This window comes from Hyalella azteca, unplaced genomic scaffold, assembly GCF_000764305.2.
Source record: "Hyalella azteca isolate HAZT.00-mixed unplaced genomic scaffold, Hazt_2.0.2 contig14688, whole genome shotgun sequence".
Taxonomy (NCBI): domain Eukaryota; kingdom Metazoa; phylum Arthropoda; class Malacostraca; order Amphipoda; family Hyalellidae; genus Hyalella; species Hyalella azteca.
This window is the reverse complement of record NW_025944565.1, coordinates 1-13467: the sequence shown is the minus strand read 5'-3', so window position 1 is coordinate 13467 and position 13467 is coordinate 1. Positions and strand designations below refer to the sequence as shown.

Here is a 13467-nt window from a genome sequence, read left to right as displayed (position 1 = left end):
GGTATTAAATTCCTACAGAAGTATTCCTATTACGAGGGTTTTTCTATTAAAGTCGAGGGTCTAAGATAGGAAGACAGAAAGCATTCATAAGTTAAGTTTAACCATGATCAAGGACTTCTAAAAGATTTATTAAAGAGTCGGAAATATACCTCCGAGCGGAGCACAATCTCCAACTATGAAAGAGCAACCAGATTTCTGAAAATAAAAAGAAAAAAGAGTGGGGACCTAAGTATTAATTTGACCACAAAATAGGCTAGTAATGAGTTGCAATATAGCAGAAGCGGTGCACCCTTGACAACCGCGCCAATGAAAAATTTAATTTGAACAACCACTGAAATTAAATATTGATTATAATCGGTGAACACATGACAACACTTCATTTTAATGAACAAAAAATATGTCAAGAGTCAGAAAATCAGAAAAAGGATTGCCAGAAAATCAGAAAAAGGATTGCCAGAAAATCATATAGTATGAATTGACTGACAAGAATTTGCTTACAAAGCTAACGGGGTTTTTGTGCGAAAACCAAAAATAATTAAAAAGTATGCGTTATAATTTGAATAATATAATGTAAGCTATTTTTAGAAATAGATAATACATCGGATATTATACCAATAAAGAACCTATTTACATATAAATAAAATATAAAAAATGGGAAGAACAAGAAACAGAATGTTATGGAAGTTATGGACAGAGGATCAAAATTTAAACCTAACTGCATGTTGAATGCACCACTGGAACAAAAAAGCAATTTCAAGCGGCGGTAAAGTAAGGAGCTACAAATATATTTTCTACGTCTATTCAAACAACAAATTATTTAATTCAATATCTAAGAGATCGAACGATTGCAGCAAATTATTTCGGGAAGCACGTTTTACCGCTGACAATATAAATGCATTTCTGACAAGCTAATCGTAAGAAAATAGTACGTCGAACTAACAAACAAAATTCGAATACTAACACGTATATAATTATGACTTTTACAAACGTTCAAACAAAGAGTAAATAGTCCCTTAGAGCTGCTGTATAGTTTGATCAATTCTTAAAAATTTTGAATCAACAAATTTTCTCAATAAGACAGACTTGTAAAGAAACTATATTATCTATCACGATGCTAGCTTTAAGGGCGTGCCGTCAACATTCCCATAAATTCTATTAAAATTAGGATAGATTTTTGCACTCGTCCATGTTTCGTCGCACTTTATTTCGGGTAAAGCTTCAAGAAGTGTACTAGGAAAACCTATTCATCTTATTTGAGTAGGGCAATTTGACGGTAACATCGAAAAGGCGCGAGTGAAGAGACACAATATTTCAACAAATTATTCAGAAGCATAATTCAAATTAATCCGCACACTAGCTAGCACCTGACGTACGTGTATAAATATAGAAGTTTCAGATCGGATCATCTACACATGGTTTGGCACCAGTAGTCGGAGTTGTGAACCCTACAGTTCCACACCAAATTTGATGAATAATTCACGGAAAAATAATTTTCGAGCAAGAAGTTTCCATAAATGGTTAAATTTTTCATGGTAAGATAAATGCTGTTACAGTAGCATGAAAATTGTGGTGCAACAAATATTCGCTAGCGCGTTGTTCGTATGAATTTGATCGGGCGAATTTGTCCTCTTCCCAATTTCGCTGGAAAAAGATAAAACTTTCAAGAAGAAATTGAAAAAAATATGTGACAAGTTGATGACGGAGTTTCATTTGCCTCTTGAAGAGGCACAAGAGATTGAGACACGATGAGTTTACGATGAGGAAAAACTTCTGATGTAAGCCAGGGTACTTGCAGTACTTTTTAATGGCCGGCTTGATCGACAAAAACCAGCTGCTGCAGCTACTGAGGTACTTGCTGCTGCTGCTGAGGAACCTGCTGCTGCTGCTGAGGAACCTGCTGCTGCTGCTGCTGCTGCTGAGGAACCTGCTGCTGTTGCTGCTGCTGAGGAACCTGCTGCTGTTGCTGCTGCTGCTGAGGGACCTGCTGCTGCTGCTGAGGGACCTGCTGCTGCTGCTGAGGAACCTGCTGCTGTTGCTGAGGTACCTGCTGCTGCTGAGGAACTTGCTGCTGCTGAGGAATCTGTTGCTGTTGAGGGGCCTGTGGTTGTTGGAAATTCGGTTGCTGTTGGTAGGCTTGTTGTTGCTGCTGTTGTTGATATGCTTGTTGTTGCTGCTGTTGTTGATAGGCTTGTTGCTGCTGCAGTTGTTGTTGGTAAACCTGCTGTTGTTGTTGTTGTTGGTAAGCTTGCTGCTGCTGCTGCATGGCCTCGTGCCCAGATATCGGTTGGGCATTGTAGCCAGGCTGCACCTGCAACACCGAAACGTTTGGTGAGCAACGTATCATCACGTTTGTATTAATAATTGAAGTAACATTCGCTTTATTTTCTATCTCGAAAAGCTCCACACTCTCCAACAATTAGAAAAAAAAACACAAATTGGCTTTTTATTGATTACTAACAAAACGGTTAACTATGGACAACCTTGCAAACAACAGCGAGATAATTGATCAAATGCAATTAAAAGATGTCACAAATAAGCGCATACACAAGTAGACAATCGAAACAAAAAAGATAACATAAATTATTTGCGGACTGAAACAACATGCATAAATAATCAGAACAGAAATAATGACTAGTTTTAAATATTCAAGCGAGATCGTAAAACATTTAATCAGTAACACACATCAAAACAAAATGTGCATTGGAGCGTGCATAGCAGGTCGTGCTGGCAGTCATCAAGACATGAACCATTAAAATAAAATAAAAAAGAATGAACGAGAATAACTAATTAACTAATAAATTTTGCTATTATTAAATAGCAATAGCAAAACTAATAATTTTATATTAAATAATAAATAACTAATAAAGTCGAAAATATAAATTTGAGGCAGTCGAAAAAGTTGAACTGATGAATAAAACCCTGGAGAAAACGTGGCTTCGCAGCTCGGAATATTTGAAGTTGATTAGGAACATTGGTTATGAAGCCTGCCTCGTGATTACGAGCCTCTTATGACGCCCGTTGATTATTTCCTCGTAAATGACGTACCTGAGCCACACGCTGTAAGGGGGGTACTTGACCAGCGTGGATTGGTACTTGACCAACTGGTTGGTGGCCCACCATTTGATTGGGATGTGCCATGGGGACTTGGCCCATCACTTGACCAGGATGTGCCATGGGGACTTGACCAGGATGTGCCATGGGGACTTGACCAGGATGGGCCATGGGGACTTGACCCATTACTTGCCCTGGATGTGCCATGGGGACTTGACCAGGATGTGCCATGGGCACTTGGTTGGGATGGTAGCCTTGATACACTTGGTACTGTTGGTCGGGGTGAGGGAGGGGGATGGCATTGGGAGGGACGTATACCTACAACCAAGCAAAAATTTCAAGCCCGGACAAAAATAAATAAATAACCAAACAGCAAATCAGAAAAGCAATAAAAAAACTGTAATATAGATAAATTAAAATAAAAAAACAGCCAGAGAAGCATGAATGCAAAACCAAGATGCAAAAACAACTAATAACCGCAAATGCAGCGAACATAAAGCAGAGTCCTGGACGTTGTAGTCGCCCAGAACACAACACAACACAATAGACATTCAAACACAACAAAAGCCGCAAGTCAAACGAGCCTAAGTTATTTTTAAACTCTCCCGCTGAGCTTTATGGCTGATTACTTTAAAATAAAATTAGGTGAAAATACTCCATTCATATTGATTGAGGATTTTCAGTAAATTAGAGCGTTTTAAACTGCATGCAAATTATGAATATTCGGAAGATAACAATTCAATGGTTCATTAGATTTGGACATAGGACATTGCATGCATGATTTCAACACTTGTAATTTGATTGCATTGAACAGCAACATCACACAACTCCCGTATCAAAAAATAAAGAAAAATATTAATATGTACAAAATACCAATTATGAGAACTTAATGCTGAAACTAGATAACAAGCGGAGTGACAAAACATGGAGGAAAGTAAACACTGAAATAGTTTACACTCACGCCGGCGGCCTGCAGCTCCCTGAGTCGCTGCTGCTCGTATTGCTCGTACTGGGACTGCGAGTAAAGCTCCTGCTCGTCCAGCGTCTGCCAGCCCTCGTCACGCTCGAACTCGTTGCGACGAGTCTGCTCCAGGAACTCGTCGTAGCTGCGGCACAAACACGTCATGAGCTGCGGCACAAACACGTCATGAGCTGCGGCACAAACACGTCATGAGCTGCTCGTCCGCCTCAGCAAGGCGGCGCTCCCTCACCTGATGAGGTCGTCGTCGTTGTCGTCCGCCTCAGCAAGGCAGTGTTCCCTCACCTGATGAGGTCGTCGTCGTGGTCGTCTGCCTCAGCAAGGCGGTGCTCCCTCACCTGATGAGGTCGTCATCGTTGTCGTCCGCCTCAGCAAGGCGGTGTTCCCTCACCTGATGAGGTCGTCGTCATTGGCGTCCGCCTCAGCGAAGATGTGCTCGCGCATTCTCTCCATTTCTTCGTCGCGCTCGTGCAGATCGTCCTCGGAGGCGTTGGGATCGTAGGCCTTCTCCAGCTCCTTCAGGAACAGCGCACGCACTTCGTTCTCATCCCAGTGACCGTTGCCATCAAGATCTGCACGTTGCATGAATTTTTTCAACTCGATTGAAGTAAATGAAAAATACACCTGATCAACATCTGAGAATGATAGGAACTTGAAATATTTTTGGATCTTCAAACATAATTATAGATTATTTCATATCAGCGCTAACAAATAACCAAATAGGGCTAATAATTTTTGGTTTACATATATTTAGACACCACACACCTAATCATTGTAGACTTCAAAATTTGATATTTTGATTCAATGACTAAACATTATACATTGACTAACCCTGGATGAACACTAAAGAAAAGATTAGTCCTTATCATCACGAGCTTACCATGCAGATGGAAGAAAGTCTTAGGGTTGAACTCCTGTTTGTTCATGTGGTCCTCTTCTTCCCAAACCTGCAGCATGTGAACCAGTTGCAAAATTAAAATAATTAGACAATTTAAATACCCTTTTATTCCAATCTTCGTTCCATTACAAAAACATCCTATATTATTACATGTCAATGTCTTGTTTTCACAGACAGTTGAAACAATACAGATTTTATTTTCGGCATTGCTTAGGTCGTATTTCTAGAATGATTTTTTTTGAAAACTGCACTTCAAAAATTAGGTCAATTGAAAATTTGTTACTAGTATTCCAGGTGGAAGGGTAGCAGGACAAGTTATATATATGTGATAGAACAAATAGAACAATTCTTTGTAGTAATGGACTGACTCCCAGAACTGGAAGCAAGGCACACCTGCCTGCTGGTGCTAAGGATGGTAGGATAAAGCATTGGTCCAGCAAGGATAAACACTTGGTGGTTTTATCATCGATTATTCTCAACAAGCTAAATGCAATAGATTTGCATTCTCCTATAGGCTTATGGGATAAACTTCAATAGAATCTAATCTAAAGTTCAAAAGTAAGGGACCTGTTCAAGTTGCTGTTTGCTGCCAGGATGATGAAGTTTTGGATGGTCCTTGTGCTTCTTGATTCGCATCTCGTGTTCTTCCTCAGCCTTCTTACGCTCCTCAGCCGTCATGTGCTCCAGCTGCTGCTTGTACTCAAACTCTTTCTGCATCTCGTACTGAGAGAAGTCCTTCCTCCGCTGTGCATCCATCTTCTCCAGGTCATCGGAGGTCTGAAATTTGTTTGTGATATTTAATTTCACCAATGTTTTTATTAGGGTTTATCCAGAGTAAATTAATCTTAGGTATCAATTAACCCTGCAGTGGTTACAGGGCCAAAATTCAACACTAACAAAACCAAATAAAAAGGCTACTAATCTGGTCAGTTTATGCACACAACCACTGTAGGGTTAAACAGTACCTATGCAATTTTTCTAATTCACTAAATTCAATAAAGTTATTATTTTCATCGATGAAAATCATGCAATGAGACTAATAATGGCAGAGTATCAGACAAAAGACACAAATTCATTGTATTTATGCTCAAGACGTAATAACATATATCATGCAGACAGACCTGCTTGATGAGCTTTCTCAGGTCTTCGACTTCAAAGCGAGTCGGGTTCTTATGGTCAAGGTGCACGGGGACCTTAAGGGCATTGTGGTCCAGTCCATTGCTTAGCTCATTGGCCTAAAGGAGAACACCAAATGTGAAATTAGTGCAATCTTAATCAATGATTTAAAAACTTCAAACAAAATTACAAGAAAGAATACTTTGTATCAAAGAAGCAAATTTAGATTTACATTGCAATTATTTGAGAATAATTATCATTGTCAAACAAATACATCATTAAATACCTACCAATGAATATCAGAATTAAATGAGTTTCAATAAAACATTATCTGTCACACAAATCTATTCCGCAGAAACTTTGTAATAGAGGTGTCATTGAACAATCACTTATCAAGCAAACAGCACCTGGACAGCAAGATGTCGTATCCTCTCAAGCTCCCGCCGCTTGAGCTCGTCCAACTTGGTGCGCACATTATGGTCCACAAAATGGAGTTCCCGAGCAATTTTTCCAGACTGAAATTGACAAGAAACAATTCAAGCATTTGTAATTTTCATTACTATTTTATCATCCAATATAGGTATAAATTTTATACTAACAATAAGGAATAAATCAAATATTTTTGGAGAGAAATTTCAATTGGAAGAATTCTTTTAGGATTCAATATTAATGCCTCCTAATCTCCTAATGAGTGAAAAATAGTTGTAATTTTAAAATCATTCTCCTAAAAAATCTGTGGGAAAATTTGATACTAAAATAGATGAGTTAACTGATTCTGTGGGACAGATAACTCAGGTTTACACCTGATCTTCTGCAACTAAACTCAAGGACAAATTAATTACCTTAATGTCATCAGCTTCAGCATCCTCCAGTTTTTTTCTAAAAGAAGGATCACTTTCTAGAGCTTGAATAACCTCCTTCAAGTACCTTCCATACTCCAAGCTTAGCTCCTGCACAATGAAACAAATGAAGTTAAATAAAAAAAAACAAAGTCTCAAAGTGCAATTAAATCATGATGATCATTTCCAAAACATAAAAATCATTGATTTTTATCAAATTGATTAATTATGAGGATTAAACTCAGTATAAAAAATTTAGTATCATAAAACTATGGATTCAAAATATTAGGATTACTCACACTACAAAAATATCTAAAAATACTATAATTGTAAACTTACAATTTCAGTAAGGTAATGATGCAAATACAAGATGCCAAAACTAAACTTTTGTAAGCATAGATGTTGAGAAGTGTGTTGTGTCTTACCCAGTCTTGAAGTACAGGTGGTTCATCTTTTAAGGCTTCTTTTTGTTGTTCCTCTGTTAATTCTGGTTGCTTTTCTTTAACTGGTAGCGAATGAATGACTGAGCATAATAGGGCTACAAAAATTGCTATTGATAATGAAGAAAATTTCATTTTGACTAAATATAATAGGAAAGGTTCTTCTCCAAATTAATAATCTGTAAATCAAGAAGAGATAAAATTTATGAATAATACATATATAGGTATCACAATGGCATAACCATTATCAATATTCAGAATTAAATCTATCAACATAGCACAACATTATGTTATGTTATAATGTGTTGTGTTATCTTATGCTGTGTAAAAATGTGTCATGTTGTATTGTGTTATGGTAATTTTTGTAATGTTTTGTGAGAATTTTTTGCAAACTTTGCCATCTCATATATTTACTCTTGTAAACATATGGATCTGAGGGACACCATTTATAAAGTCAAGAAGTTTTTGCCCAGCAAGTGGTGAGCTGTTCTTTTGTATAACTAATTGAAACTTGAAATTAGTAAATATCATATGGACAAGTGATTCTTTGGATGCTTCTTGCCATAAAATGCCCTGAGAGGCTGGGCTATTAAGCCCAGCCCCCCTAGTATCAAGTGCTAGGAAGTGAAATTACTGAGTTATCTTCTGCTGTATATTTTCGATACAAACTACAGTGTCCATGGTCAAATAACATGTGCCAAAGATACTCTGAGTTGTAAATTTGTTTTAATAGCATGCACAATGAGAGTGAGTCATGTATAATTATGGCAATTTTTTCCATGGTGTACTGGCATAGATCCTAAAATGAACTTCTTGCATACAAACCACACCTCCCAAGGCATGGTGCTTTGCAATCATGTCATTTTTGGATTTCTGCCTAGTGCCGTACTTCTGCCAACAATTTTACAGTAATTGCATGGCAGCATGGTCTGCCCCAAAATGCTTGGTTGATGATCTTGCAGTTGTGGTCAAGTCAGAATGCATCAAAACAACTATGACCTTCTCTGAGAAAATGTAAAAAATCTGTCATCACACACCAAACTATTCTTGTTACTATTTCTAGGGTAGAATTAGATATTTGGCAATTATCTTATTCCTATGGCTTGGCAGCTGGCAATGGGTTTGTGCTGTGGCAAATGAGTTTCTGGCTTAAAAATGGCTTTCTAAATCCTGGAAAAAGGAAAATGGATTCATGGCTTAGAAAAGAGATTCATAGCTCAAAAATCTATTTATTAATGGGCATAATGGCTCAAATAAATCCTAGCTTGGAGAGCAATGTTTTACACTAGCATTTAGATATTGAATAGATTTTTAAAACAGGCGTTAGGTTTTTATTTAACAGGGTTAAATACAGCAATCCCTTGATTAACGCGGTTAATAAATCCCAGAGTTTTACCGTCTTAAGCAAAACCGCGCTAATCAAACTTAAGAATATATGGGAATAATTATAATGAATCCTCAAAAATAGCAAAGGAAAGGAAAATTATGTAGTTTGATAAAAGTGAGCAGTAGATATGGCAGCGATCTTGACCAGTTGAAGGCTAACGAGTAACTAGCCATTTACGCACTGAATTATGTTTCGAAAGTGAAAAAATATCTGAATTACATTTCAGATCATGCGCAGTCTTTGTGTTGTACTGGCAGTAGCGGCGCACCTACTCCATCGAACGTCGTTCGAACGAGTTCACAACATGTGACGCTACCGTCACACTTGCGGCTGGACTCCAAACATGTAATTACTCTTGGTCGACGGTAGAAGCTTTTATTTTCTGTGTGACGAATTCGTCACACCAGGGCTTAAAGGGCTAGAGCACCAGCATGGTGCACATACCGGCGAACATTGCCAAACTCGATCATTCAAGTTATGAACAAGACAAGGCGCGGTTAAACTGACTCTGTAGTCAGCACGAGTGCCTACGGTCCGTAGGCACTCGTGGCAAAGCAGCGAGTTTTTTAGACTCGCCTTCAAGTTCATTTTTGAGTCCTATAAGTAGACCAGCAAAGTATCATGGATACCAGCTTTATCTTACTTAAGAAATTGATTTAAATCTTGAGTAAATGAGGAAATTAAAAATGAACTGATTCTAAAAAAGGTCTGGTTTGCCACCAGTGTGGAATTCTAGAGGGATATTAAATTAACCAGTACACATAGCATATTGGAAAGCAGGACCTGAAAGCTTGGAAAGACCAGGAACTTTCTACTTTCAGTCCATCATATTTCATATCATATACATAACCTATCACTTTCCTGCTGTGATTGGTTGATGGGATTGCGATTTTAGCCCCTTCCAGCTTTCTAGCTGTGATTTGTTAATGGAATTGTAATGTTATCTGCTTTCTAGCTGTGATTGGTTGATGGGGATGCTTTCAAGCTGTGATTGGTTGATGGGGATGCTTTCAAGCTGTGATTGGTTGATGGAGATGCTTTCAAGCTGTGATTGGTTGTGCCCATAAGCCCCGCCCCCAAATATTGTATATGTCTACAGTACTGGTTAACTAAATACTCAACTTAAACTTGATCATTACAAATAAAAAGCCTGGATAATTTTTGAAAAATCCATTAAATAAAAGAAAAATAGAAAATATCTATCAAACAATTTTAAAACAAATCTGAGGTTACTGTACAATTGAAACAGTTTGTCCACTTTTGATTCTCCTTTTCATTTATAGTCAGTCACCTGGCACTTGGCAGAGCATTCCACCTTGGGTGGAAAGCTTTTTTATAAGTGAACTTCCATTTCTAGAATTCCACCCTGTTTGCCACTATGCCTACGGAACAGGACCTTATTTAAAGAATTATTGGCTGAAATTCACTCATAAAGTAACAACATTTGGCGAATTTTTCCAAAAGTCCTAACAAAAGTAATAACATAGGATCTAATAAGCAAAAAGTAACACTTTTGTTACGAACGTAACACCTCTGGCTAGAGGCGGGAAAATGATAAGTTGTGAAAAAAAAGTCGCGCTAATCAAAACTGGCACCGCGTAGATTAAGGGTAGGTCGCAAGTTTTTTTTCCGCGTTAATCAAAACCGCAGTATTCAAAACCGTGCTAATCAAGGGATTGCTGTAAAAACATTAGGTTTTTAAAAATGTCATGAATTATTTAAAATTGCTCATATTTTTTTGCCCTTATTCACCATGTCTTGCAACTTCAATAATGGTTAGGCTAAAAGCTCTGGCCCTGGCTCAGGAAGTAGTCAAGTTGTACAATGTAGGTAGATTATCAGGCAGGCACAGCATCACAAGACACAAGTTTCCAAAAATTGAAAGCAAACATGATCACTTCAAAAGTTCAAAGCTTCATGATCTTCTTCTTTCTTTGCAGGGTGTCCACTTGGAGTAGACTTAAAGCCGCAGGTCTGCCAGATGGATGACCGTTGGGCCTGAGAGCTTATAGCTTGGGGTTTTCAGTTTCTTTGTATATGAAGTTAATTGCTGCCATTTAGTGAGGTTGGCTGATGTAAGCTCAGTGCAGGATTGGGTAGAAGTTTACAGGGAGCATATATTAGTAAATGAAATGAGTTACTGCTAATGTAATTTAGATAAGTAAGGGCTGCTAATATAACAGCCTTCATTAAACAAAAATAATAATGATAATAATAATAATAACAATAATAATAGAAATATATACATAATTATAATAATATTGAAAAAAAAACCTAGATGATCTACTTGCTAAATCAAAACATATATCAGCAGTAGCCATGCATTAACAATTCTATCGTGCTTCCATATATATATATATACAGCTTTGCAAGGCGCTCATCTAAAGATCACTTAGCCTACCTGACTTTAAAATAAATGCATTAAAAAATTGAGAGATTTTCTGTGACACCTTATCACTAAAGTTACCTCCCCCCAGGAGATTACAAAGGTTAAGTTCTACATTGATGCTTCTCAAGTTACTTAGTAGCTCCTGTCTTGGTTGCACATGTCACATGACATTGACAGTCCAGAAGAAAGTGAACAATTGTGTCTGTTGTGTTGCAGGTGGTGCACTGATCGGAATCACTCATTTTAAACCTGTGCTGGCTGTGCAGATAGCTCCTGACACCTGCATGCCCAATTCTAATTCTTGCAGATGCACATTCTAGCTTGCGGGACTTCAGGCAAAGCCAAGGGCGAAGTCGCGGTTCCACCATATTGTTACTCAAAAAAAAAGCTTCATGATGATTTTAAAAAATAACAGATCAAAACAGACCACTTTTTAAAATTTTCACTAAAAGTCCTCTTCATCAGCTACAAGTTAGCTGGACAACCAGTTTTTGTGAGACAAGTATCAGTTGCTCCTACTAAGGAGTCACTTCAGGCGTTAGGCGTAGTACAAGACTACTTCTTCTTCTTCTTTTCGGGATGTCCACGCAGGGTAGACTTAAAGCCACAGGACAACCGCAAGGATGACCGTTGGGCCTGAGAGCTTGTGTAGTTTTGGACCTCTTGGCATGGAGTTCAGACCACTTATTTTTGCTTTTGAAAAGTCAGTGGACACAATGGCTGAGCGTGACAGCAAGCAAAAGAAAAGCAACACAGGGCATTAAAAATATCAAAAAGCAAAGGCCCTTCCTCATCAGAATTCAACCCAGCATTTGGCCGCAAAATTAGGTGGACTAGTATAGGTACAATAACTTAGATCATACATCCCTCACACTTCTTAAGTTTTTAGGTCATACACCTACAGTTAGTTCATTTAGCCTACCTGACATTAGAGAAAAAAAAATTTATAGTCACAAATTGAAAAAGTACACATGACATAAGAAAATATCAGAAAACAAGGGTTATAACTCGTTAGAAATCAGCACAGTTTTTGACCACATAATTGGGTGGACTAGTGAAAGTATGATAACTTAGGTCATAAACATGTAAAAAAAAAAAAAAAATCTGCATACACATACATACATATAAGCTGCATCTCTTATTTAGCTAGCTTATCTAAAGTTCATTCAGCCTACCTGACTTCAAAATGTATACAGTCAAAAGTTGAAAGATTTTTCTTTGCACATCGTCATCGTTATTACCTCCCCCCAAAAGTTCACACAAAGAGAATTGTACATTCAAACATCTTAAATTAGTTTTCAGCTCTTGTCTGGGCTGCGCATGTTGCTGGCAATGCAGCAGGTAGTGCTCAATAGTATCCACAGTGTTGCACGTAGCACACTGATCAGAGTCGCTCATGTTAAATCTGTGCAAGTGACTTCTGACGCCAGCATGTCCAATCCTGAGTCGAGCAGCAGCACACTCAAGTCTGCGAGACTTCAGGCTGAGCCAGGGTCGCAGTCTGGGTTCGTTCATGATGTTGCTCAAAAAAGTTCCCTTCTGCGAGTGAGCAACAGAAGCCTTCCATGTTCTTGTCCAGTGCTCTTGTAGTTTGCCTTTTAGAACAGTGAGGGACTCTTCTAAGCTTAATGTACTTAAGGGGACCGGCTACCCTAAAATTTTCAATTTTGGCGTTTTTCGGTTTTTGTGCTCATCTGAAAGCTGGAATTCTGCTCTTTCGAATGGTACCACTGCCATCGCTGTACGCCAATATTTACGTTCATGACGTCTCTTCAAAGGGAAGTGGGTGAGAGAGTTCTTTAAGTAATTAGATATAAACTAATTAGCTGCTGAAATCTTTGAATAAAGTTTATACTTGAGTTGTGCTGCAGTTACATGCTTAGTCTCATCTTAAAGCTGACATTCTGAGCTTTCCAACGATACTACTGCGATCTATGTACGGCAATATTGACGCAGATGGCCGGGCTTTAATGGGGGGCGGGGGTGTGGAGTTCCTTCACTAAATAGACCTAATAAAATTAGAGCGGCAAGACTACATATCTTGGTGTATCTGGCATCTGTGCTCAGTTACCCTCCTAACATTGTACGTAGAGGTGCGCTACAAGTTGCTGCTAGCATCCTTGAGTGGATTAAGCTACAGAAGCCTGTAGTTTGGTATCCATTCTACATTGAGTGCCTATTTTGAGGTGCATGGGACTTTGTCGCGCCGTCCTGAAAAGTTCAACTTATTGTCACGGTAAACCTATCTCCTCCTACAGTTTTTAAGCTACAATAATGAGACATACACCATTCGATTTGTAAGGAAATTACCTAAAAATTTGATGATCATTTTTTTGAATTTCTGTCTGGTTCGTTTTTTATATGGGGG

At 38.2% G+C, this 13467-nt stretch overlaps 1 protein-coding gene across 1 annotated transcript; it reads right to left on the bottom strand.

The window, feature by feature from the left end:
- Positions 1-2185: 2185 nt before the first annotated feature.
- Positions 2186-8485, bottom strand: LOC108674068 (nucleobindin-2; the record flags this gene model as incomplete). The annotated part of the gene is made up of 11 exons (XM_018161967.2): positions 8413-8485; positions 7309-7502; positions 6887-6994; positions 6452-6559; positions 6050-6163; positions 5496-5705; positions 4911-4977; positions 4422-4602; positions 4013-4157; positions 3046-3369; positions 2186-2308 (listed from the first exon to the last, which is right to left on the bottom strand). Coding segments are annotated over exons 2-11 (1530 nt in total), but the record flags the coding sequence as incomplete, so codon positions are not given.
- Positions 8486-13467: the final 4982 nt, after the last annotated feature.